This window comes from Nycticebus coucang, chromosome 7 (assembly GCF_027406575.1).
Source record: "Nycticebus coucang isolate mNycCou1 chromosome 7, mNycCou1.pri, whole genome shotgun sequence".
In the NCBI taxonomy this organism is placed as follows: Eukaryota; Metazoa; Chordata; class Mammalia; order Primates; family Lorisidae; genus Nycticebus; species Nycticebus coucang.
Genome location: NC_069786.1, coordinates 5511820 through 5539678, shown reverse-complemented (window position 1 = coordinate 5539678; position 27859 = coordinate 5511820). Strand labels below are relative to the sequence as shown.

At 44.4% G+C, this 27859-nt stretch overlaps 1 protein-coding gene across 3 annotated transcripts in view; it reads left to right on the top strand.

Moving 5' to 3' along the window:
* The window catches only part of DLGAP2 (DLG associated protein 2), a 594688-nt gene that overhangs the window by 173039 nt on the left and 393790 nt on the right, over positions 1–27859 (top strand). The window contains exon 1 of one of the 3 annotated variants that reach the window (XM_053598122.1): positions 8359–8499. The exons of the other annotated variants lie outside the window; for them this stretch is intronic. Coding sequence (XP_053454097.1) covers positions 8460–8499 — 40 coding nt within the window. The 5' untranslated portion in view covers positions 8359–8459. Of the gene's footprint in view, positions 1–8358; positions 8500–27859 lie in introns of those variants that run through there. 3 annotated transcript variants of the gene reach the window in all.

Here is a 27859-nt window from a genome sequence, read left to right as displayed (position 1 = left end):
ACTTGGCTTTGTGGTTTTGGACAGGGCCCCATTTCCTCTCAATACAAGAAGATTCTTTGTACTTAAATACAAAGTGATCAATGGCCATAGGCATACACGGAGGTATTGGTATAATTTCTGAAATATAGGCACAGAACGTATTAATTTTAGTATCTTTCAGTATAAAGATGGCATACTAATATTATACTACCAAAAAGGGAAAACGGAGAATTTAGACTTGCAAAAATAGAAATAGATTTGCTACCATATAATTCTGCCCTAATAGAGGATTTTCTGGAGTGTTGGGAAGATTGATTTTGGGGTCAACAATAAACCCATGTCCAATCTTGTCACAGTTCCATGTTGCTGAAGATGCCCTTTCACGTGAGCCCTGCCACACTCAGCGCCATGCAGGGCCCGGGGGACTTTGGTTCTCCCGTCTGCCCAGTCCTGAAGAGGTACTGTTGGCGGGTCCCAAAAACTCTGAGTTTCGCTTCCTCATCCCTAAATGGTACAGAATCAACTGGAAGAGCCATTATAAGTCTTTCAAAGCGTGCTTTGGATTTATAAAAATAAGTGCACTTAAACATGTGGACGGATATTTTTATGATTTTATCTGTGTACTAGTATAGTGCTGGGTGTTCACATTCCACCGACGTGGGGGCACAAAGGGGAAGACCAGGCTCAGCCTCCCTCGACCCGAGAACACACATTCTGCAGACAGGGAGGCAGAGCCCTGATTCTCTGAATGCTCTGGGCACTGAGCTCCCTGGATCGCAGGGAAGAAGCTCCCATCTGTCTCCCTGCCCTGAGTCACCTGCACCAATGCAGTCCAGCATGTCCCATGGGCTCCTTTACTGCCGGAATCTTTCTCTCTTTCCCTCCCTTCCCCCATTTAGTCAATCCTTCCTTCTTTACATAAATACTGAGGACTTATTTTACATACGTGCCCGGTGCTGTGGGGTAAGGAAAATAGTCTGTCGTCTCTGGCTTGAAGACAGCAAAAGATAAATCATTTTTACAGGCACACTGTGAATGGGAAACGTTTGCTCTAAGATTTAGGGGGAGGAAACGGGGAGAAAACTGAGAATAGTATTTTGAGCCATCCCCGGGTTCTGGGCATATGCGGAAGAGCCATTATGACAGAAGCCTTGGAGGAGACGGCTTTCAGATCTGGCCTTGGATAGCAGCCAGAGGATCATTAGAGGGCTTCTGTGAGAACAAACTGTGTGAATATTTCACTGGCCTAATTGGGGATGGGCTATCTTTTCCCGTGTACCTGGCAGTTTGAGTAATTCATCTGGGGCACTATAGGGAGGGTTTTCCAGGGGCTCCATCACAAGTATCTGGGTTGTTTATACTGTTATGATACTAGTTTCAGAGCAGTCATAAGCGTTTCTCAGAGACAGCCTGTGAAACACCGAGCAATGACAGAATGGAACTGTTTGGAGTTCATTAATAATTGTGATATTTAAACTCATTATCTTTCCCCAAATGCCTGTCTATATAGAAAAGCAAGCAATAACCATGGGTTAAGCAAATATATGAAATTATCAAGAGAAATGTAAATGTGACCTTAATGAATAAATTTACTAGCATTTCTCAGCATTGCAAAGTCCTTCTATGATGGTCAGACCTCCACTTTAATTGTTAAACACACACAAGGAAACATACATCATGTACATTACTATTTGTGTTTTTGCAATGGTAAGTGGTGGTGTATGTTTCATTTTGTAATTTTTGGTTATTCAGAAGAATCAAAACAGAAACGTGGTTTGTGGTTTACGTACATTGGATGTGGAACCTTCTCTTTTCCTGTTTACTGGCTAATGTCTAACCTCAGGTTTCCCAATCTATAAAGTGCCTTCCTCCTAAAACCCCTCCTTGTGCAGTTTGAGGTATATATAATGAAGTGCTTCCTACATTCTCAGTACACGTGAGTTCATGAACTTGGCAGGGGAGGGGCCCACAGAGAAAGACCCCAGAAGGCCACACACCATGCCCCCTGAGCTTTCTCCTGGTCCCAACCTGCTGGTGGTCTTAGAAGCTAGTTGTGTTAAAAACCAGGAAGCAAAATGGATTGATGCAACTCGTGAAGAGAGTGACTCATGCATGATGAATACTGTGTCAAAAAAATACTGAGCGGAGAGACTCGATGACCAAACTGAATTCAGTGGATGCATGCTCCATCAGGAAACAGGACCATTCCTGGATTTAATTGTAGAGGGCCCACGGCCTGTCTGCCTGACATATTGGGTTCTAGCAGAATGTTGCCATAGCAACCAAGCAAGTAACTGTAGCAGGTTAGCAAGCAGCAAAAAATCATTACAATATTTAAGAACCAAAACTTTAATATTTTATTTTCATTACTGTGGTTTCTGTTAACAGAATGGATTCTTGTTCTATTTACAGAAACTTGCTCTGCAATGCTTTTAGAGCAAGTGCTGTTTGGTTTATATTTTCCAAAAGATTAGAAGGATCCTTTTGAGGGATTTAACTTTTACTTGGGTCTTTCGGTGTAACGGAAATTTGTGGTTAGTGCTACAACAAATCTGGTGTTACACTTGCTTGGTTTTCCTAGGGAGCTGTCCACCACCAGGGTCCTGAAACTGGAGGCTCTCAGCGCTGCCGCACAGAGAGCCTCTTGGAAGATTCTTTAATTCTTTCTTTCTTTTTCTTTTTTTTTTGCGGTTTTTGGCTGGGGCTGGGTTTGAACCCACCACCTCCAGTATATGGGGCTGGCGCCCTACTCCTTTGAGCCACAGGCACTGCCCAATTCTTTAATTCTTTGAACATAGGCATGCGTGCATGCACACACACACACAGATAAAAGTCCTCTTTGGTCATGTATGTATCAAACCCAATATTTAAAATTTTATGTCACTATTTTAGTGAATTGAACGACTGAGCTTTCTCTTAGCCAAGAACAGCTAAGATTTGAGTTAACTGCTATTATGAGGCTTTTAGGCTTGTGTTACCATATAAACATTGTCTTTTGGATAAAATGTATGTTTGTCATTAAAGTAGTCGTACTCATTGTATGTTAGAATATATTTCTGCAAGTACTTACGTTGTCCATGGAACTTACTATCAGTTAAAAAGTAATTAAAACACGTACAGTAATTTATCATTCCTCTCTTGGCTTATATGCCCACGAATAATGATTGACGGCTTAACTTAAATAAAATAAAGCAATGTTCTTCTCCGCATGAGTGGAAATTATTTGGCATATTTGGATTTACGGTTTTTGCAGTGTGTTGATGTTGTGGTATTGTTTTAGCCAAGACTGACAAGCGTCTTTTGGAGATTGAGACGAAATTACTTCCAAATAATCAAATTGTATTGTTTTGTTTTATTTTATTTTTTTTATTAAATCATAACTGTATACATTGATATGATCATGGGGCATCATACACTCGCTTCATAGACCATTTGACACATTTTCATCACAATGGTTAACATAGCCTTCCTGGCATTATCTCAGTTACTGTGCCAAAACATTTACATTCTACATTTACCAAGTTTTTTTTTGTTTTGTTTTATTATTATTTTTTTATTAAATCATTAACTGTATACATTGATATGATCATGGGGCATCATACACTTGCTTCATCAAATAATCAAATTGTAAGAAGAAACCACAACTTACCTAGAAAGGTTTTTCGATATCAAATGTTTTCAATAATGCCTTTTTTTTATATAAAAAGCACTAAAACAAAATAATGACACCCCTCTTAGCCAGTGGCACACAAAATAGATTTTTCTTCACTAAACAATAATTGCATTTATAGAATTGAATCTAGTTTGCTTCTACAGCAATAAATGTTGGAGTCACATGCTCAGGAAAACAGTTACACATGTTATGATGTGCATTTCAGATGTTTATAAGGGATCAGCTTTCCAAAACATTTCACCAAGAATAAAATCTGTGGAACAGACGTTTTGGTAAAGGTGGATCCTGATAGTGTGTATTCTCAGCACCCTTTTTCTTGACTGTCTAATGATGTGATGACTATCTAAACATAAAGGGATTTTTCTGGTGTTTGGAACTGGTGAGATCTGTTTTAGGGAAGATAGTAGATGAGTTTGTTAAGAACTTTAGTTTTGACTTATAAAACAGGCAAACTGATTTCTGTTTTTCATTTGAACTTGGAGACATAGTGATTTAGAAACATCAACCTCTTTAAGTGTCTTCTTGCTGTAAATATTAATGTGATAAATGATCTAGGTTCTTTATCCATGGACATGTTAAGCTTTATCTGGTTTAATGTTTGGGTCAGGAAGTATATTTTTCTACTTACATTCTCTGTTTATTACTTATAAGAGATTTTATACATGGGTTATTTTACTGTATGAGAATGACTTCGAGTAGTGAAATTTTTACTGCAATGTTTTATCTTTAAAATTGGTGGAAGTATTCAATGTGAGCATAAATTTGACCCTAAGACACACAGGATCCCCATTAGATATGCATCCAGTTATGATAAACTGAAGCTAGCCATTTGTATAACATAGGTTGTCAGGAAACAGGAATAAATTAAAGTATATGCTAACACAGGCAAATTTGGATTGCATACAGCTCAGGCTAACCCAAAGATTCAAGTGCTGCATGTATTTTCAAATTTTCTAAATTATTATTCACTTTGTGGCTATAAAAATAAGGGCATATATCTTTAATTGACTACCTCTTGCCTTTGGCAGTTATAAATGGCATTGCCCCAAGAATTCTCTGACTTATTTATTGTCTCTATAACTTACTGGCTGTGCTGTATCTTCATTTCTTATGTCTACCTACGAAAGATTAGAAATCCGTATTCTAAACCTCAGCAAAATATTTCTGGAAGATATAAGCAGGCACCAGGCAAGCAAGACAGCCTCTGGTATAATTTTCTTTGAATAAGAATTATCTGTGAACAGCTTGTGGCCTTTCCTCTTTGAGAATTGTGACTATGTTCATTGATACCAACACTAGAGGTTAAAACGTGTTACCGAGAGAACAAAAGGCAGATAATCTTTAATTTAATATAGCAAAACAAAGTACGTGTTTGCTTTGGTGTTTGAGGCTTGAGAACAAGAGATGTTGAGGATTGCCAGGCATCAGCTTCTTACTTACAATTCTTAAAATCTTCATTTTATAGTAGGACCCAGAGACATCAAGCTGCATAAAACATGGAAACTTGTTTTCCTTTATTTGTGGTTGTGCTTGAATCTATGGTTATGAAAGAATTTTACCTGTAGTGTTTCAAATAAATATAGCTATTTGGGGAATAGATGTTAAATTAGTTGACGCTATTCCCCTAAAGACGATTGTGTGGCATCATCACACTTGGAGAGGCGACTTCCCACTTTCCATTTGGCCTAACTTAGTCATTGTCACCATTTACTAATCTCCCTTTGGGACCAAGGCACTTTGTAAGTATTGGTTGCCACTTATTTGAGTTAAACGAATAATCTTGAATTCCCGACACTACCCACATGCCAGAGATTGGCTGAATTGCTGTAGTAGCCCACATTAAGTTCTGAGACACCATCTAACATCAGGTTCTAAAGTTTGCATTAATCAGTTGATAGATTTCTATCAATAAAATTTTGAGTGGCTTTTAATATCTGCTCATGCAACAAACAGTTCTCAAATCAGTTGCGTGAGGTATTGCAACAACCTCCGTGGTTGTAGGTAGACCAGAAAGGGGGGTAATGTGCTGGCAAAGAGGGGATTAGCCTGTCAGGTAGACCGTAGTTAAAATCCAAGTTTATAGGCATCAATGGAGTGGGTTATTTAACCTGTCAGTGATGTGGTTCTTAAATTATAGTTGTTTTAGTCACTTCTAAGAAAGGTCAGCTAACAGCTTTGAGCATCAGCTTCTGTTGGTGGTAATGCCTACTTGTGTCTGCCCCCAAAGACCTCATCAGAAGTGGTATTCAGAAGCTCAGAAAGTATAACTCCAATCCGGAAATCCTCTATTGAGTGTCTCAGGGTTGGACCTTGGGCCAGATGCCAGCTGCACAGTGGCGTCTGCTCCAGGGAAGGCTGAGCAGAGCTCGCCAAGGCCCTGCCAGGGTCCTGCACCCTCTCAGGCTGTCCCACTCCCCTGCTGCCTCTGCCTTGCCACTGAGTCCTGTTCTCCTAATCACTGGGAGCCTGCCACCTGTCCCACTTCCCTCCCTGGTCACTGGGTCACCAGGGCCTCCCCACTGTGTGCTCTTATGTTCTCTGGAGCTACTTTCTAAGCCAGGCTATTGGGCTTACCACACAGCTCTGAGCTTTGGGTTGTTCAGCCATGAAAATAGACTCAGGTGAAAAACGTGTGGGCTGTGGGAGGATTAAGTGAGCAGAGCACGCAGTCCATGGTGACCTAGCAGGTGCTGAGTGAAAGCTGTTAGCTGGACGTTTCCTGGAGACAGGTTATATTCATTTGGTGCTGAGTAGAAGTTGTTAGACTGGACGCTTCCTGGGGACAGGGCATATTCATTTGGTGCTGAGTAGAAGTTGTTAGACTGGACGCTTCCTGGGGACAGGGCATATTCATTTGGTGCTGAGTAGAAGTTGTTAGACTGGACGCTTCCTGGGGACAGGGCATATTCATTTGGTGCTGAGTAGAAGTTGTTAGACTGGACGCTTCCTGGGGACAGGGCATATTCATTTGGTGCTGAGTAGAAGTTGTTAGACTGGACGCTTCCTGGGGACAGGGCATATTCATTTGGTGCTGAGTAGAAGTTGTTAGACTGGACGCTTCCTGGGGACAGGGCATATTCATTTGGTGCTGAGTAGAAGTTGTTAGACTGGACGCTTCCTGGGGACAGGGCATATTCATTTGGTGCTGAGTAGAAGTTGTTAGACTGGACGCTTCCTGGGGACAGGGCATATTCATTTGGTGCTGAGTAGAAGTTGTTAGACTGGACGCTTCCTGGGGACAGGGCATATTCATTTGGTGCTGAGTAGAAGTTGTTAGACTGGACGCTTCCTGGGGACAGGGCATATTCATTTGGTGCTGAGTAGAAGTTGTTAGACTGGACGCTTCCTGGGGACAGGGCATATTCATTTGGTGCTGAGTAGAAGTTGTTAGACTGGACGCTTCCTGGGGATAGGGCATATTCATCTGCTCTTTGGTGTGCTTTGCTGGCTCCGGGGCCACCACCTCAAAGCTGACGCCTGGCGAGCTCTGGCTGAGCAGACTGCGGTGTGTCTGTGAGCCAGGCACCCTGCTTTCTTGTGGAAAAACTGATGCTGATGAGTGAATTTTGGGTCTCAGGGGTGCACGTGACGAGAGAAAGCAGAGAGAGATGACACACATGGAAAGAGTCCAGGCCATGGTCCCAGGGTGAGACGGGAGCGTGGAGGACTAGGTGCGGTCACAAGACTTACTGTTGTGTTTGGCGCTTAGCTCATGGACAGCCAGAGATCTCGAGGGGCACATAGGCTCTGGAAGGCCAGAAAAGTGAAAGTAAGGACATCGAGGTGGCAGGCAAGTAATGATTGTGATACTTGGTGATCTAGGAAGCAGGATCTCAGGAGTGTGGGTCTGTGGCTTAGAGAGTTTCTCTATAATGCCAGACAGAACACACTCCAGGTGCTGGAACTGAGGGAGCAGGTGGAGATGTTTCAGGGGGTGGCTGTCGTAGTTTCCTGTGGTTCCGTAAGGCATGTGCTCCTCTCGGTGGACCTGGGATGGAGTCTCAGCACGCCAGTCCTCGGACCTCCACTGTCCGTAGAAAGTCCCTCCGTGACGTTCTCTACCTGGCCGGGCTGTGGAGGGCTGAGTGACGGAGGCAGCATGTTCCTGCTCTCACTCCCCTGCCAGAATGTGCTCAGAGGTTGGGCTGAGCCGTATGAGTGGAGGGCTTTCCTCTGCCTTTGTAACTTTTCAGATGCCGGGGCGCACACAGCACCATCGCTGGAAGCTGCTCCGTGTGATCGGGGCCTGCTGAGCACCTGCCCACTCGCTCTTATAAAGACCTGTGTCGTCAGTGCCGTGACGCTCCCTAGGAAGTTGCCCATTTATGGCTGCTGGAGCAAATGATATCATCACAATAGGTGGCTCCCGTCTAAATAGGGATCATTTGTGAAATGAGATTATAGACATTTATCTGAAAAAAACAGGAGATAGAAGCACCTGCTTTCTGTAATTGATACCCCGGGGACAGCACTGCATGATAATTAAAGCATCCGTCTCCACGGCTAATTCTATTATGGGAAGAGAGCCTGCCCGTCCTGCTCCATGAAAGGCAGCCCCCACATCCACACAGAACCGACTCCAGATCCATGTTTTCTCTTGTGCTTGAATATATGGGCCATGCATCGCGTCCCATGCCTGCCACCCTGCTGCAGTGAGCTTGTTTGCAGAGCCCTGTGGCAGCTGAGGCAGAGCTGAGCCCGGACCGAGCCTGGATGCACTTGGCCACCTCGGCCTTCTCCCTGCAGTGGTGCCGGGGCTCCCAGTGCTTGCCAGGCGCCCTGTCTGCTGAGCAGCTGCTGGCTTCACATGTGGACGCTGCAGACGGTGCAGCCCGAGTCTTCCCTCGGTAAGTCAAGGATGACTCATTTCTTACTTTCTGTGCCTTGGACGTGGACTTCCACCAGTGCAGAGGCATCAGGTAGACAGTCACAAGCTGACCAGCACCCAACTAGTTAATGCCAGGAGCTGCTGCCCCTCGGCACTTGGCAGCATGTTTTCCATCACCCTCTCTCCCAGCTGTGGGTTGTGCTGCTCGTGTAGGTAAAATACTCATCTCTTGACAGACATTGTGACAGCAGCTGGGAGGACCACTGTCTCTGCAATCCAGGGAGTGTCTTAATTGCCGTGAAGGGTTTGGGGGAAAGGTCTTGCACGGCAGCCCAGAACCACAGCACTGCAATTCTGAGAAGACAAGTTCAGTCTTCCCATTAACCATTATTCCCACAAAGACCGAATGCCAGAGCAATTTGTAATGCAAGAATGTCCTGGCTTGCTCTCCACGTATCACAGCAAGAAAGCAGTAGCTGTGTTGCTCAGTTTAGTATTCCTTTGGGAATGAGTAAACCCGGGGACCTGCAATTATCAAAACCTGTGCTTTTAAATGCAAGCAATGGGGAGAGAAGCCCAAGAGATGGCCCCCTTTGTGATGCTGAGTGCGGGGAAAGATTAGATCCTCTTATCCCTGCATTAAATACGATGAAAGAAATGGAGATGTTTGACTGAGGTGCTATGTAGCACTGCCATGAATTTGTCATCAAGACCAAAAACCTCTTCAAAAGCAGGAAATTCCAACATGTAGCCGGCCAGGCGACTGTCTCCTGCTTTGTCAGAAGAGACGGGATTTTAAGTGGGATGAGAATTGCTGAGATTTTAGATGGAGCGTGCTTCCGAGGGCATGCAGTTTGATCAGGGTCCCTGAGAGCCCCATGGTCTCTGGCTTGTACCATCCATGAAGGCTTTAGCAGTGGGGAACTTTGTGACAAGTGACTGGCACCTGCACGTAGGAAAAGGTGAAGGTGAAATATATTTTGCGAGTGTTTTTCTTCTCATACTTCCTGCCTCATTGTACTGACTTTTTTTTTTTTTTTTGCTTTACTGTGTGCAAAAACATGTACCTCTCTAAATAGTAGTGTCTACCCCCTTGCTGATGAAGTAGGATGTTAGTGAAGAGATTTGTTACTGACTGAGACATCAAGGTAATTGCTGGGTTTAAAAGTTCCTGTTCTAAATGACCAGAATATCTCACGTGGAGATGCTCTGTACTCTGTGCAGGACTGAGCCTGGCCAGTAAGAAGCTGTTCTTGGGTTGTCCATAGTTCAGTGGTATTGACTATTTCATTCATAATTTTGTTCCCCAAGCTTCGGTGCATCTCCAAGCAGAGGTTTTGTGTTAAAATGGCATCTTTTTTGACCTTTAACATGTTCATGAAATGGAGCAAGCCAGTGGGACTTCCCCCAGCCTTGTGAATCACGTGTTTTATTTAGCAACAAGTACTTGCTCACCCCACCAGGATCATTTACCCAAATGTCATTGTACCAGGATGACAGGACTCTGCAGGAGAACAATTAGGAAGTGTGAGCCTTTAATGGGCTTGGTAGCCCAAGGCAAAAAGTTTTACTAGGATTGAGTGCACTCAGGAGGTTTTAGGTCTCCGGTGCAGTGGGTGCCTATCGGCCCAGCCCAGGATGGTTTGCTAGATACACTTCTGGACCCCGATTTAAAACACTTACTCAATACATACGAGCAAGTAACGAGTATTGCTGTTTATTTTTTTATTTATTTTTACGTATTGCTGTTTATTTTCAACTAAATCAATTTACTTATGGCTAAAACAAAAAAGTGGATAACCTGAAAATACGTGATGCCTAGTAACAGTGTTCAAATTGGAAAAATACAGCTGTAAGGTGTACATTCAATCCCTTCAGTGTGATAGGTGATGGATTTTTTACAATGAAGCCAGGGTGCTGCTTGAGTACCTTATACATTTCATGCATAAACTTCAGTTCTTCATGCAAATTTTATTTAGCCCAGATTGATGACTTCAAAACCACACGCAATTTTTGTTGTCTAAAGCAGTGCCAGTTTTATTTAAACACTGATTTGGTAGCTTTTTTCCCCTTCCATGAGTAAGTCTTCACGTCATCAAATTTGTCATTCTCTAAAAGACCGTGTCAAACGCAGGCTGAATGAGAAGTCTCCAGGTACTCGACACAGAAAGCTCTGTTGAGTGTTTATAAAAGGTTAAAGTGTTTCCTCTCCCATCCTCCTGATACCCACTGCAGAGGCACAGAAAGCTTAATAGGAAGAGGAGAACGACCCTCCCAGCTCACCCAGACTCAGCATACCCAGCCCCTCACACACATGATGAGAGAATCCGCTTGTGGGACAGGGTAGGTGGGTGCACAGGAGGGCCTGCACATCGTGGCAGGTGTAAGAGGCAGCTAAGAGGATGCTGTGCTTGTGGAGCTTTGCAGGCATGTGAGTGCTGAGATGGAGCCAGACACCTCACTGGCTCTTCTTGCCCAGTGACCAGCCTGTGCAGGAGGATCTCTGAGCAAATACACCTCCACACACTAATTGTGCACTTCCCCTTTTCACACCCCAGTTTCACATATAAAGTTATTCATTTCCACGCTCCCATGCATGCAGCCTGACATTCACTAAAGCTCTTGTGGACACTGCCTCAGAGAGTTCTTTTCAAAGACACAGTTGCCAGAAATTTGATTATTAGGTCATGATCTTATTTGTGATTATTTCAAGATAACAACTGGTAATAAAATGAGCATTGTTCATATGCCTAGCATCAAGAAAAAAGGCGTGACATTTCTATTGAGAGCATAGTTGTTGTGAAATGACTTTCTGTCCACATGTGTTTTCTGGAACTGTCCTGTATTCAACAGGCTGGAAGTGGCACACATTTGTGCAGAAATCTACAATTTCCCTCGCATACCGTGAGGCATTTTGCTTCCAAACGTGTGGCTGGGTGAGATCACACTCTGGACCACTGGCCTCTGGACCACACAGTCGTGTGTCTTGAGAATGCCCCATGTTACTAGTTTGAAGGATTCGACGGGTGCGTGAGTGTTTCTCTTTAGACGGGGTCCTCAAAAGCCCTTTATACCTGTCTCCTTCCTAATTTGTGACCCTCACAGACAGCTGCGTCTTAGGGGTTCTGGACTGAAGGTTTCTATTTCTGGTTGTCTCACTCACCGCGTTACTTGTTCATCATGGGAGCAGTTCAGAGGCAGAGAATCTAGGTTTGTAAAGTTCCTAAATAGCTGCACAGGATGGTCTGTCGGCACAGCTCACATTCCAGGGAGCCCAGGAAGCCCTCCTGATTTGTTTGTCTTCACAACTTGTTGCTCCGGGTCCAGGCCTGTGAGAGGAAGCAGCACTGCCTGGCCTGGTCCTCAGAGGCCCTGGGAGGAGGGGCCACATGACTGGAGTCCTGGGTGGGCCTTGGGCTCATGGCTACACGCATCATAGGGATTTGGAAAGTGCTTGGCTCAGACGCCAGTCTGCTTCAAGTTCTGGGCACAGGTTGGGGTGGAGAACACAGCCTCCCTGCTCCACCCCTGGGTCCTCGTCCTTGCCCCAGCCTGTGCTGGGTCCAGCTGTGCTGAGGACAGTGGCATTGGGAGAGTGCCTCTCAGCTGCACCGTGCTCTCTGTGTGCGGCCACCTCAGCCTGCACACACCCGCCAGCCAGCTGTCGTCATGCCCACTTTGCAGATGAGAAAATCAAGACTCATGTGGTTAGTTGACCTAAAGCATTTTAGGTACCCAGCAAAATTAGGCAGAAAGTATAGACAGTCCCCACAGACCCTGTTACCCCACCGTGGCCCCCCCTAGAATGGTGCGTTTGTTCTCATCTGTGGTGGGCATGAGGGCTCACCTTGGGGTGGGCAAATGTGTAGTAACCCGTGTCCCCCTCTGTAACATCACGGGGAGTGTTTCACTGCCTAAAAGCCTCGGTGCTCTGCATCTTTATCCCCACTTCCCACTGACCCCTGGCACCCACTGGTCTTTAACGTCTCTATGATTTTCCCTTTTCCAGAATGTCATGTATTCGAAATTGCAAACTCGGAAGGCTCTCCAGACGGGCTTCGTTCACTCATTAATATGCATGTGAGGTCCCTCCGTGTGTGTGCTTGGCGTGAGAGTCTGTCTTCTGTCAGCACTGAGGAATCCATTGCCTGATGTGTGAACATGCACTTGCTGCAGGGCATCTTGGCTGCCTCCGAGTTTGGGCAGTCGTGGAGAAAGCTGCTACAAACACACGGGTGCAGGCTTTTGCGTGGAAATAAGTTTTCTTCTCATCTGGGTAAATACCAAGAGCACAATTGCTGGGCTGTGTGTCAGAAGTGTGTTTAGTTTTGGCACAGGTTTTGGAAACCGCCGGGCTGTCCTCACACCACGTCCCCCAACGGGGTGAGCCCCTCCTGCACTGCGCCCTTGTCAGCGCCTGGTGCGGTCCCTGTCTGAGTTTTAACCATGCTCGCAGGCGGCAGGTGGTGCCTAACATGTTCTCACAGGCCAACAGGGGTTCTGTCTCTCTGTCCTGTGCTGATTTTTTGCTACTCTGGAGTAGGAGGAAGGAAGGAAGGAAGGAAACAGGGAGGTGAGGGGAAGAGCCAAAGGAAAAGAAGACCCGACCTGGGGTGGGCCACAGAGCTGTCGGGGATGCGGGTGGCAGGGTTGGCCATGGCAGGTGCCCCAGAGGTGCTCTCCTGTGAGTGAGATAGCCCCTTTCCTCTCCCCAAGCTTGTCTTTCAAGGTGATGCCACAAGAATGAAGATTTAAAAAAAAAAAAAAAAAAAAAGGAAGGAACTGGTCAGATGCAGCCCCTGCGTGCTGGGCTCCAGCTAGTGGAGTGCATTCCGGGCTATTCGACCTCTGCTGGATGCAGACCTTGAAAGACTCCAAGGATGTGTCTTATGGAAATAAAGTTCTGGTAACAGAAACAAACATTAAAAATTCCCTGCTGAAATATGACAGATAGCACTGCTCTAAGTTAGTGACACACACATTTGTTGCAGCTGACGTGGTGACAGCGTTTTTAGTTGGTGGAAGAATGATGTAAGCTAGACAAATATTTGTGGAGGAGTGACTGGCCCCACCTGTGCTTCCCGAGGCAGCCTCGGCTGTGCTGAAGACTGGGTGGGCGGTGGGCAGGGCCCCCTTGGGGCAACGTCTCCCAGGCCCTGGGCCTTCCACACGCATTGTCCCCTCAGCCCCTGAGATGAACTGCAATGTTTGTAAAATGATATAGAAATAAGGCAAAGCAAACCATGGACTTGAGGTTTTGTTATTTTGATTTAATGTTTTCTAGGGAGTCTGGTGGGACCTCTGGATTTGAACAAGACTGTGCTTTGCTGGTCTTTCACCATGGGAGTTATGGTTGTTTGTTTACAAATAGCACCATCAGATTATAATAATAAATAGTCTCACAAGCATTATATTTAATGCAATGGTATAATGCTATAAAGATAATAAAATTGTCAGGGCTTGCTATGCATTGAGCACTGGCTTGGTAATGCTTCTCACAGACCCACGATGTGCATGTCAGTGGCGGGAGCATTGGGGTGACTCCCCAGGACTTTGGAGCGGCCAGCAGGTGAGCTGAGGCCTCCCCCCACCCATGGCTGTCCTTGGAGGACAGAAGGAAGGGATTTAAAATCCAAGTGCAACACATGCACATTTAGCTTTAGAAAATGTTTTGTTCTTGTACTTAAAAGTATGTCTTTCTGATATTGTGCATATTTAAATGTTGTTTTCCTCCAAATAATGAGGTTCCTTTCTGAAAACCTCTACTTTAGGAGCATCTGAGAGGGTGTCAGCTTCTCCTTCAACTTTTTGCTTGCTGCTATTGATGTAAATTGATTTGTAAACTGAGAGTTCTTTTCTCGGCCTCCCTCCTTGGCTTACATAGTATCTGCCTTAAATTGGCTCAGCCCTGCCAGCACAGTAGGGCTTGAGGTTGGTGCGGAGGCCCAGGGGTTTTGCAGTTTTAGGGATTTTATACCCTCTGCCACCCATCACATCAACATTCAGCCGAGACATCTGTTGTGAAACATATGAAAATCAAACGTATTTCTTTGATATTCCATGAAACATCTCATGTGGAAGAGTCAGGATTTTTGTACTGTCCAATGTTTACTCATATTCTGAACAGAAAGACCATTTAAAAGGTGTAGCTTACACACACGCACACACACTCTTATAAAAGAGGCAGTGCAGTGAGGGGCTTAAAAACTGTTTTTCCCTCAGCTGATATTTGGGAGGAATGAACACATTTATCCTGGAAGCAGGACTCTGGGCATTCCATGGAGACCGCCTGCAACTCTGAGATGGGCAAAGACGCCCATCTCATTTGGGGACAGAGCACTCATGTTCCTCAGCCAGACACTGCACCTTGACGGACCTCTTAGGGATAGAGCACTGGTGTCCCTCAGCCAGACACTGCACCTTGGTCCTGCCCAACCCCTCTGCTGTCACTGCCACAACCCACAGCTGCCCACACCTGCAACTGGCTTTGGGCCCACACCCAGGAAGGAGCAGAAGCCCCCCTCCTAAGACCCTGTGACACTCAGATGGTTGCCTTTTAAAGTCAGAGGGGCCATTTCAGCAAACAGTGTCCTGCGGGTGAAATGTGACATCAGTGTGGGCCACTTGGGGACAGAGAACCCGTGTCCCTCAGCCAGACGCTGCACCTTGCTGGGCTGCTCGGGGACAGCAGGCTCTGTGCCCCTGCGGACCGCTCCTTGCTCAGTGATGTCCAGCTGCCCAGGTGTAGATCAGAATGAAGAGAGCGGCCACAGTGGTGCTGGCTTCCACTCTCAGCCTTTGTGGTTATTGAAACTGCCCCTTCCAGAGAACTCCTGCACTAAGCTGGGCTCCACCTGTGGCCCTTCACTGTGGGTGCAGCAGGAACCACTGATACCTACAGTGCCTGAGAAGCCCACAAATGGTTACGTGGCTCAGACTGAGGTCACCTTCCCTGGTGGCTTCCTGGTAGACTCCCCTGCCCCCTGCAGCCTGCAGCCTCATTCATCCCTGCTGTGACAGGCCTATGGCCTCACAGGGAGGCCGTGCCCTGGTACGGGCTGAAGGTCCCTTTTCCTTGGCTCTGAATTGGCAGGGTTTGCTTGTGGGCGTCCCAGTGCCCAGGCCTCAGAGCCCCGTCAGTGTCACACATCTTTCATGAAATAGAACTACCATGTTTCCCTTCTACTCTCTGTTTTCTGGATCTAATTTTTCTTACCTAGCTCCTTCAGTGATTCCCATTTTTAAATTTATCTCTACGCATTTGTAAATACTGTCCAGCTCGTTCCAATGGTCTGTGGAATGCTGCTCCAGGCTGCACTTGGTTCAGATTTATTTTACTGATGTGTTTCAGTGAAATGAGTCTCCTCAGTTACCCCCCTTATTTAGTCAAAGAAAGACTTCTTCAAAAAAGTGGCATGACTTTCTAACATGGCGGAGCAGGGCTTTAAGGGCATGTGGCTTGAAGGACCTCGGTGACTGCCTGGTATGGACCGGGGGGGATGTGGTGCATTCGTGGCTATGTGGCTTTTGTCAGTGCTGGGGACACTGAGGGCACAGGTGGCTACAGCAGCTTCTCAGCCATTTAGGCCGTACTTAGACCTGGTCCTGCCATCCAGCACTATGACTTCATGCCGGGAGTGGTGGAGAGAAATTGTAGAAGCATCAGCAAGTTGGGGAGTGGCTGTGCAGGGCTCTCCTGCCTCCCTCTCCCTTCCCCCCAACAGGACACTGGTTTCCCTGGCCTGTGCCCCCCTTCCTTTCATTTTCATCAGGACTATTGGAGGTCATGGTATCATTTGGGAACAAAAAAAGCTACCTATTCATGAATTTTCCATATGTACCAGTGTTTTTCTACCTTTTTTATCTCACGGCACACTTGAACCTCTACGTAAACTTCCTCAGCAGGCTAATTATGTTGATCAGAAAAAAAGTAAAAAAAAAAAAGAATATACACACTGTACTTTGCACTTCTTACAAAAATAATTCAATTAATGATCCTTAAAAATTTACACAGTGGCACACCAGCTGAAAATCACTGATCTATGTAATTCATAAATCTTTGTTGTCACATGATCATCTAATGAAAGTTCAGTGCATTTGGCTTGTTTAAAGCTTCTCTGAGCATCCTCCTTAGCACCGTCCTCCTGAATGCGACGTTTACTAGTTTAGCAGTGGGAGGCCCTGTCCTGATCGCTGCCCTTCACGTCTAATGGACATACCAAGCGCTCTGACCACGCTTCCTTCCGGCTCCTGTCGCGTCAGCCAGCCACCATGCCCTCCTGCAGGTGTGGTTCCTGCAGCAGGTTCTGGTGAGAAGGGGACGTAGTGTCTGTGTAACTAGCATTTGTCAAGTGGAAGGACATGGCGCTTCCCTGCTGGGAGGCTCAGTGGCCGTCCCAGGAGCCACCCTGCTGATGAGATTGAGGAGATTTCAAAGGGAACATGTTGTTACCCTATTAATTTAATTAGGGAGTTTATATGGGACGCATTAGGATTTTTAGCTTTATCCCAATTATCACTTCCCACTTGGACGTCTGATCTTGTGTCATCAGCTTCAGCACAGAAAGGTACTTTACCTAAGGGAAAAGCCCACACATAGGGTAATCAAACATAGCTGTTAGTTTGAATTCAGGCAATAATTGAGTTTCAAGGTGTGTTTTCAACCTTTTGGTTTTTTTTTTTTTTTCTGAGACAGAGTCTCACTTTATCACCCTTGGTAGAGTGCTATGACATCCTAGCTCACAGCAACCTTAAACTCTTGGGCTCAAGTGATCCTCTTGCCTCAGCCTCCCGAGTAGCTAGGACTACAGGCACCCACCACAACGCCCAGCTATTTTTAGAGACTGGGTCTTTCTGTGACTCAGGCTGGTCTTGAACTCCTGAACTCAAGCAATCCACCCGCCTTAGCCTCCCAGAATGCTAGGAGGAATTATAGGCCTGAGCCACCGCAGTCAGCCTGTTTTCAACCCTTTGAAATAATTTATTCAATAGAAATAACCCCCAAAATGTCTGAGACCATCTTTCTCTCTTGCTTTTAGAATTTATCGATTTATATTTCCTTTTTAATTTACCCCAGAGACTAAAATTTCAAAAATTTTGGTATAGAACAAGTAGCCAAGTCATTTGTTTTATTAACAGAACTGTAAAGATTTGTAACTAACATGATTCAGAAGTAGTCCCTCTAGCAGGGGTGTCCAAACTTTTTTTTCTCTGCTGCTCTTTGGAAGAGTTGTTTTGGGCCACACATTAAATGCGCAAACATTAACCAAAGCTGATTAGTGAAGAAAGCTCTGTGCATACATTTTGTGTATCCAACACCACGGATAAGCAAAAAAGCCCTCACAAAATCATCATACAGCCTGGGGGCCACAGGTTGGACACCCCTAAGGTGGTTTTTTTTTTTTTTCATTTTAATGATCATAGAGGTTCTGAGACTTGTCTATAGAAATTTCTATGATAAAAATAGTTTTATACCAGCCCAGTGTTTAAAAATACACATGAATATCATTGTTATAAACTCAGAAAAAAGTTCATACTAGCGTGTGTGCTTAGAATTTAAGAGAATGACATTGTTGATGCAAAATAAATAGCATATATTCTCTTATTTTTCAAAAGATGTTTTTATTTCTCTAGAAACACCATTCTAGGGTCTTAATTCCTTGGGAGAAATGGTAGATTAAGGAACAGGTGCTCAGGGAATGGGCTAGCATGCTGACCCATGCAGGGGAGCTGGTGTGCATTCCGTAGATTGCTCAGACCTCTTGTCTGGCCAAGTGGTTTTCAAAAACATTTTAGATACGTGGGCTCCAAGGCAAAGTGTTAGCATTCCTGAAACCAGCCACTCTGCAACCTTATCTTCCATACATGTGGGCATTTTTATGTTCTACTATTCTGAGGTAGAGTCCTTTCAAGTAAGTTCTCATTTATTTATTTATTTTTTTTTTTCACATTTGCCCTTCAGAATGAGGTTGAACTCCCCTGGCTGCCCACGTAGGATTCACTGTCACAGAAGGGCATGCGGCGCATTTCACCCCAGCCATCACGTCAAGCTCTCAGGTGGCCTCCCACATGTCTGAGGGGATCTTAGAATGAGAGGAAGCTTCCGTGCAGGGCAGAGGAGGTGCCAGCTCAGCTGAGGCTGCCCCGGGCCCGCACCTTCTCAGTTGCCCCTCTGAACGTGGAACCTGGGCCAGCACCTGCTCCTGTGACCCCCTCACTGTAGGGAGCAGCTGTGCAAAGAAGCATGAGTGTGTACATGAATTTAAATGAAAAACAGACTCTAGGTATCACACTTTGGGGAAAGGGAGACAGAAGTCCCACGTGGGTCTTTTCAAGTGATTGGATGACCACAGCATGGGCTGATATTTGAGATGTCATCTGCTATATTATTTGGGATTATATAAATTCAGCTCCGTTCTTCTACCCAAGAAAAGTCAATACCATCTAACAAAGGGCTGCTCCGGCAGCATCCTGCTGGCTCACCTTGGGGCTGGTGTTCCCCACGTGGGCTGTCTCTGCTAAGTGCCAGAGAAGGGGCAGGAGGGACTGACCACAGCTGGTATTGCAAAGTGCTGGAGTCCCAGGGAGAGTTTCACATTGGCCTTTTGGACACTGTCAGACAGTTCTTCTTTAGTAATGGGCTTATCCTAACTTCTCTCTCCTGAAGCTCTTGTACAGAAGCTGAAGAGCCTACAATACTGCAAAGGGCGAGCTGGCCTGGCCCTACAGAGTCTGTGTGTGGCGGTAACGCTGTGAGCAGGTGCCTCCTCTAAAAGCCATGCAGGGTGATGTCTGTGCCTGAGTCTCAATTGTAATTACATTGGGGGTTGTCCAAAGAGTAGTTTGAGGATAGGCTTGAAGTATATCGTTCAAAGAAAATGTGAGTCATGTGCATAGAAAAAGATAGAAGTGATTTCAAAGAACTCCACTCTAAAACGTCTGTAGTGGTGTAAAAGCATAGGCTGGGCCATCTTATTGAGGCAAGCTGGACTTTCCTGTCCTCCTTCCCCTATGCCAGCCGTTCCTGTCCTAAAGGAATGAGCAGCGGGTGCAGGTGGCTAGAAATGGCATGAGGCTCCATCCACTTTGCAGAACACACACTTCGCACTGATGTCGGGCCCACACCCCAATTTGCGGCAGACCAGGGAGTCAAGTCCCTGTCCTGATTCTCAGTTTCTATAAGAGGAGTGGTGTTGTGGATGGAGATGGCAGAGGATGTGGTGTTTGTGGACAGGGAGAGCTGCCCCTGTGGTCAGCACAGGTGGAAGATGGGCCTTCAGTTGTGTGGCCACAGCCAGGGCCACACGGGGTTCTTCTCCCCACCGTCCCCGGTTTCTGCGGGTGAAGTGTGTCAGAAACTTTGCTGTCTACGCTCCTCCTTCCTGGGAATGTGTAGAATCCTGGAAATGGAAATTAGTTCTTCCTCATCACTGGGTCATCAGCCCTTAGGGTGTGGTGTCCTTGGCCACTGTTACCAAGACCCTCTCTGGAGGGTCTCCAGCAGCTGAGGTGTTTTCTCACAGTTCTGGGGGTGTTCGTGGTCGAGGGCCCTGTGGGTAGGCTCCTTCTGAGGACTGAGCATGGCTGTGCTGGGGCCTTCCCTTTCCTGATGGTTTTCTGTCAGTATTTGCATTCCTTGACTTACGGAGCTGACCTCGAGTGCAGCTGCACAAGTGCCCCGAGTGGGGGTATTGGTAAGGACCTATTGGGTGGACCCCAGCATGGCCTCCTCTTTAATGACCCTGACTCCACACACAGTCACGTTGGAGTTCTGTGCGAGGACATCACATGTGCATTGGAGGGATACAGTGCAGCCATAACTTAGCAGAAACTAGTCTTCAGATGCTGGGTATTGTCATACCACGATTTTCAGGACCAGCACAGTGACAGTGGTGTTGGGGCCTGTGCTTTGAAAGTGAATCACTTTCTTGATTCTGACAGCCAAGGCAATATTGGACTTTCAGCTGAAAATCATCAAACCCAAATTCAGTTCTAGGCCCTACTCTTTACCAGGTGTGTGGCCTTGGGTGAACCCTAATCCCTCACAGCCCCTGTTTATTCCCCCACACGGTATTCAGAGCAGTAACTGACTTGGGAGCTAGCTTCAGGCTTTAGTTTACAGTGTTTTCTAACCTGTTTTATCTCACAGCACACTTGAACCTGGGAAACTTCCGTGGCACAGTTAAATTATGTTGATTAAAAAAAGACTATACTTACTATGCTTTGAATTTTGTTTGAAAATAATTTAATTAATTATCTCTAAAAATTTTCAAGGCACACCAGTGTGCCGCACACTCCAGTTGAAAATCACTAGTTCAGGTGATGCACATTCAGAGTTGTGTTTTTTTTTCTTTTGAGATGAGGTCTTGCAATTTTGCCCAGACTGGATTCAAACTCAACTGATCTTCCCACCTCAGCCTACTAAAGACTTAGGATTTTTTTAAACTGCCAAGTGCCACACAACATTTACTGGGAAATCTGCTAGAACTCCACGTCTTCATTTTGTAATAAAAATGTTCTCAAGGAACCCTAAGAGACTTCTTTTGCCCAGTTGTTCCCGTGCAGAGATTGGGCCCACACTGTGGTTACTTAAGTGTCTTGGTGTAATTTAATTTAATCAAAGCTACTGCCCTCCACAAGAACGCAAAAGCCTCGTGTACGTTTTCCCCTGGTTCCTCCCTAGCACCATGACTAAGCTGTGGGCTTTCTTAGCACCTGCCCTTGACTTTGCCCTGTTTTCCAGGCTGAGTTTTGTGGCATGGCCCAGCAGCCTCACACAGCCCCTGATCTGCAAATCAGAGGTGTTGCCCTTGCTGCCTTCCCGATGGCTGTGTCCTCTGCCAGTGGGTGAGTCCATGCCTTGAGGAAGCAGTGAGGGGCCTGCATCCCGTGGAACCTCATGGGAGGGTCATCTTCTGCCCTCATTTTCCTAAACCCTAAAATCTAGAGAATGATGGATTTATATACCCTCTTTGCTCCCAGGACCCACTGGCTCACCAGAATGTTTTCTCCTAGTTTAGATATTCATTATTAATAATAAGAACAATAGCTGGTATTATTTTTTAAATTAATAGAAATTACTATTTTTTCTTTTTTTTTGAAACAGGGTCTCACTATGTCACCCTTGGTAGAGTGTCGGGGCATCACAGCTCACAGCAACCTCCAACTCTTGGGCTTACGCGATTCTCTTGCCTCGAACTCCCAAGTAGCTGGGACTACAGGCGGCTGCCACAACGCCCAGCTATTTTTTTGTTGCAATTGTTTAGCTGGCCTGGGGCTGGGTTCAAACCCGCCACCCTTGGTGTATGTGGCTGGCGCTGTAACCACTGTGCTACGGGCACTGAGCCATAGAGTTTTTTGTTTTTTTTTTTGAGTCAGGGTCTCACTTTGTTATCCTTTTTAGAGTGCCATGGCGTTACAGCTCACAGCAACCTCAAACTTTTGTGCTTAAGCAATTCTCTTGCCTCAGCCTCCCAGGTAGCTGGTACTACAGGTGCCTACCACAATACATGACTAGTTTTAGAGATGGGGTCTCACTCTGGCTCAGGCTGGTCTCCAATTTGTGAGCTCAGGCAACCCACTGGCCTCTCCTCCCAAGTGCAGATGTATGACTATTAAATGACATCTACAGTTTACACCAGCATTTCAATTTAGGGTGTTACGTTCCGTGGGTTTGGACAAACGTCTGGGATTCTGTCCACCATTGTAGTATCACACAGAAAAGTTTTACTGCCTCCACCCTCCAGGCTCCACTTGCCCGTCCTTCCTCCTCCTGCCTATGGCACCCACAGATCTTTCACTGTCTTCGCCGTTTGCTGTTTCCAGCATGTCTTAGCGATGGAATCTCCCAATATGTAGCCTTTTTAGATGCGTTTCTTTCCCTTAGGAATACACATTTAAATTTCTTCCATGTCTTCGTGTGGCTTGAGAGATCCTTTCTTTGAAGTGCTGAATAAATAACATTTCACTGTCTAGATAATGTAAGTTTATCCACTCACCTACTGAAGGACATCTCAGTTGCTTCCAGGTAGCAGCAGTTATGAATCAAGCGGCTATCAGCATCTGTGTGCTGGTTTTACATGCAGATGGCGTTTTCATCTGGGTAAACAGTGAGGAGTGTAATTGCTGGATTGTATAGTAAGAGTGTGCACAGTTTTCTGGGGAGCTGCCAATCTACAGTGGCTGCTCTGTTTGCTTTCTAGCAGCCTTGACTGAGAGTTCCTGTTGCTCCACATCTTCGCCAGCACTTGGCGTCGTTGTGTTCTAGCAGACGTGCATTGGTCTCCCTGGTTGTTTTATTTTGCAGCTCTCTAATGACATAGGATGTGGAATATCTTTTCATATGCTTATTTGCCATCTGTGCATGTTCTTTGGTGAGATGTCTATTCAGATCTTTTGTGTATTTTTAAATGGGAATGTTTGTGTTCTTATTGTTGAAATTTAGGAGTTATCTGTATATTTTGAGTACCCTCCCTTATCAGATACGTGTTTTATAAATATTTTCTCTCAGTCCATAACTTTTCTTTCAATCCTTTAAGCACTATTTTCATGTAAGAGAGTATTTGTGTATGTGTATACACACAGACATAATATCTTTTAAAAACTTGTAATGGTTTAATTTCTTCTGGACCATTTTGTTGCAACTACTTTTTAAAAAGATTTTAAATCAGATTGACAGCATTTATTGATTTCTTTCTGAGAAACAGATGGTATATAGGAAGCATTTGTGTGGCCTTATAAGCTACCTTACTCTATTGAATGGCTAGGCTGCCTAGCAAAGGAGAACGTTCTCGTGGTCATGCATTTAGGTGGTGAACATTTGTTGACTGTGAGCAGTGAGTAGGAACTCCTCTGAGGGCTGGGGATACAGAGACAATTAAAATGTGATTCATGTGCTGGATGAGGCTGTGACGCAAATAGGCCCACCACCAGGCAAGTGAGACGTCACCAGAGTGATGGTACCATGCAGTGGGCCCAGGAGCTGAGGTCAGCTTAACCTGGTCTCAAGGGTCATCGGGATTTCTACAAATAGCAGCTGTGATTGGACTTGGATGTGTAGCTGGAGGTTTTCCATAAGAATCCAAAGGTGTGTTAACCTAAGGACACTGGGCATAAGCATTCAGAAGCATGTGACTTTGTGAATGGTCTCGGGGTGGCCAAGTAGCATTTTAACAAGTGTCCATGTGGTTGTTGTTCGTGACCTGGATCAGTGGTGTTGTTGCTGTTGTCACACTAGAGGGAGTGGATGTGGGCTCTGAGAGGGTGTGAGTGAGGCTTCTTGGGGTGGGTGTGGCCTCTGAGAGGGGGTGGGTGTGGCTTCTGGGGTGGGTGTGGCCTCTGAGAGAGGGAGCAGGCTAAGAGTGCAGAGCCTGGTTGGGAGCCAGGGCATGAGCCTGTTTCTGCAGCCGAGTGGCTGGGGCTGGGATGTTCACAGCAGGTGTGGAGATTCACATTGGAACTTTGCATCTTTATTTTCCACAAAATGCTGACTTTGCTTTCAGGCATACAGTAGGCACTTAACAGAGCCTCACACCCATGTGACCTGGGTGCTCACTGGAGTTGGTGTGCTCTCCCTTCTCCTGTGGGACCATCTCTTTCCCCCAAGCATCTGCGAACACCCCTGTGGCCCTGTCCCTCCAGGGCTCTCATCACAGTTGCTCCATGGAGGGAGACGAGTCAGGCTTAGAAAACTGCTATCTGCCCCTGGAGCTTCGTGCTAACAGGTCTTGACTACGCTGGGACAAGCGTTAGGGAGGAAGTGAGTCAGGAGGAGGAGCCTCCAAGGGTGCTATCCACGGTGCTGAAAACATCTTGCCTGCTCAGCGAGGGGTCTCACTCATCAGGCATCCACAGCCCAAAGGGTCCCTCAGCTCCAGTTATGAATTATAACCACTAGTAATTTAAATGTCTTTTATAAATATTTAGTTGTTAAATTGATACTGGGTCAAATCCACATACCTGGAACTCTCAGGAGTTGCCCAGTTTATTTTCTTGTACTGGGAATTTACTGTGCTGAATGTTGCTTTAAAATAATAATATATTGTCTTGAATTCTAAATATCTAGAACTAAAATGTTTTTGAAAATGGAAACACCATAGATATCTTGAAAGCTTAACAATATAAAATTATATGCATATTTCTTCATTAGCAAACACAGATACTATGTTTTGTGTATTAAAATTTAAAATAATGCTTTATTGGGTGATGATTATAAAAACTAATTACATTTGCATTGATTTCTTTTACTTTTTTACAATTGAAATAATAAGGTTTGAACCTTGTGTATTTCTTAGGTGTTTGCTAGTTTCTGGAATAATAATGATATTAATAACACAAACAATATACCTCACACAAACAGTATACCTCATAGTACTTACAGGTAGTATTAAAAGTCTAGGTTCCTGCATATAATAGAAGCTCAATAATTATTAATTCTTAGCCATTGCCATTTGTGTTGCTAATTTCTCATTAGTATCAATAAGGTACATAAATATATATATATATATTTTTGGTACATAAATATTTTAAGAGAAACTTATCAATAGTGTGTTTCTTCTCTTACTGATTCCATTTTACTCATTCACGATTTATTGAGTCCTTCCTATGGGCAGGTACCCACTATACTAGGAACTTTGTGAAATTTGGGGCACTGTTGAATTTGGAATTTAACATCATCTGCAGTGTTCAAGAGAGAAAGTATATCAAGTGAAAATATTCTTATTCCTGATCATTTAATCCCCAATCAGGATGACAGGAAAATGCCACTAATATCTAGATTAAATCACAAGAGGAAATAACAAAGAAAAGAAGATAATGGAACCGTCTTTCCCTGCTGTTGAAAATGGCAGAGCACTCCTCAGAGAGAAATGCCCCTGGATCTGTGAGGTGCATCTTGCCCGCCTCTACTGATCGTGTGTGCAGTTGACGTAAACATCTTCCTGTTACTTAAAAAGTATGTGTGTGTGTTTCTTTTGGAGTTAAAACTCAAGTGGTAGGTTGAAAACCATACTTAAGTGTTTTGTATTCCTAATCTGAAAACAATTTTCATGAAATTTTTGCAAAACAGAAAAAATTTTTTCACGTGTTTCTGTCTCTCTCACCCATTTTGGCTTTCACATGGCTACACTGTCTTCATTTTAAAAATTACCTTTTATGGGCAATAAACTGGATGTAGTGAAGAGTGTTTTTAGCAAATCTGGATACCGATGGAGAAAATGTTGCATCCACATTGAGGGTTGCTGTGGTTCTTGGGGAAGACTAATAACATACTCATGGACAATTAAACCCGAAAAGAGAAGCACAAGCCTCTGGAATTTGCTTGCCAAAGAACCAGCATTTGGCACATGCTGGGCTGGGCACAATGGCAGCTCCAAGCTGTGCCAATCTGTTTCCATCATGGGTCGTCTCCCAGAGAAAGATTAAAGCTTATTTGAGGACTGCTGGGGAGCCAGGGGTGTTCATCATGCAGGAAGAGCAAGCATTCTCCTTCTTGTTCAAAAAATTTATCTACATTGAAAAACCTGGTAGGAGCAAAATGCTATTTTGTAGGAAGAAATCAACTAATTTGATTTGGGAAAGTATAATTCAAGATAGGCTATTCCTGAAACCATTTAAAATGAGGATAGTGCAGTGAGAATTAAGTGAGAAATAATGCTATTAATAAATTATTTCCTAGTCTTACTCATTCAAAAATATTTTATAAAACATCTGTTATAGGCTTATAATAAATTATATTGAAATGTTAAAATGATGTCAAAATTCATTAAACAGGGAGAAGATGTATATTGACCACAATTACTTAGTTAAGAAACCTGACACTGAGTTCGCTGTTAGTCAAGTCAACAAGAACCATGGCCGATTACATAATACCCTCTGAATTGGAAAGTAGTTTTCCTTCAAAAGAAGCTACAGAATATGTCAAAGTTTCAAAGGAATTCTTCACATAGGACCTTGTATAGGGACGTAGGACCACACACATCAGTTCTGTAGCAAAGGCAGAGTCTTCTCACAGTCAAGTTTGCCAATGCTCCAGGTTGAGGGTGGGACTTAAGCTTCTCATTTTAATAATTATTATTTATAGGATACAGAACCCCAGCCTGTCAGAGAGGCAGGAGAGAGCAGGAGTCATTCTTTATTTCTCATTCTTTCTTGCTTGATTTGAGGAAATACCAGATATTATAGGGGATTTTGAAGTCATTCTTACTTTTTTAAAGTTCAAGTTTGTCTTGACTTTTTAATACCCGTATTTATACTTAATATTTTGAATTGAGCTCATTCATTCCATAAAGTATATGCATATGAGCATGTTAAGTATGGATTTAGTAATGACCTTCTCCTTCATAATTATACTAACTGACGTAGAGAGATGTTGAGAATCCGATTTTAATGGCTTGACTGAGCTGGGGCCATTTGCGTGGTATGTATTAGTCTTTTGTTATGGCACGCAATACTAAAGTAGATCATTAAAGAGAGAGTTTAAGAGCATTAATTTCATGTGCAAGCACCAGTACACGATTCAGCAATTACATTGAGTTCTAAAAGTTAGATATCAAAATTATGAATGTACCTTAATAAAAAAAGAAAGTCTTATTTTGCACCACAATGAATTTTTTTCTTAAAGTAGAAAGTGACTCATGTAGCTAAGTGGCTAATAAAGAACTGTTCTTGTGTTCCTGGCAGAATGAAAAATCATGACTTTTTCAAAATTTATGCATTTTATTATATCCAAATTATGCTTCAAAGTAATATGGGACCCTATGATTGTAAATCACTGTTAAGCATATAGGCATATGTATCCCTTAGGGTAGCTGAATTATCTATGATTAACACTCCATTTTTTCTTTATCTTATTGTAGTTGATCCCTTTTTGTTATGTTTACTTATTGAATCACTTATACATTTAAAAAGATGTAGTTATATTTATTCAATATCCTTCAGTCTTTCATAGTAACAAGTTTCTTCAAAGGTCTAGCCTGTCAAACTGCCAAGAAGTAGTATTTAGTACTTTTGTTTTTAAAATTTATTTATTATTATTACATACTGACAAATTGTAGTCATATATATTACGGGGTACGAAATAGCATTATGCTCTATGAATAAAATGTGAAATGATTAAATTAAGCTCATTACCATACCCATTACCTCGTTTAACATTTTAATTATGAGAATATTAAGAATTTACTCTCTTGGCTCAGCGCCTGTGGCTCAAGTGGCTAAGACGCCAGCCACATACACCTGAGCTGGCGTTCGAATCCAACCCAGGCCCACCAAACAACAATGATGGCTGCAACTAAAAAAATAAATAAATAGCCAGGCATTGTGGTGGGTGCCGGTAGTCCCAGCTACTTGGAGGCAGGAGACTAACTTGGGCCCAGGATTTG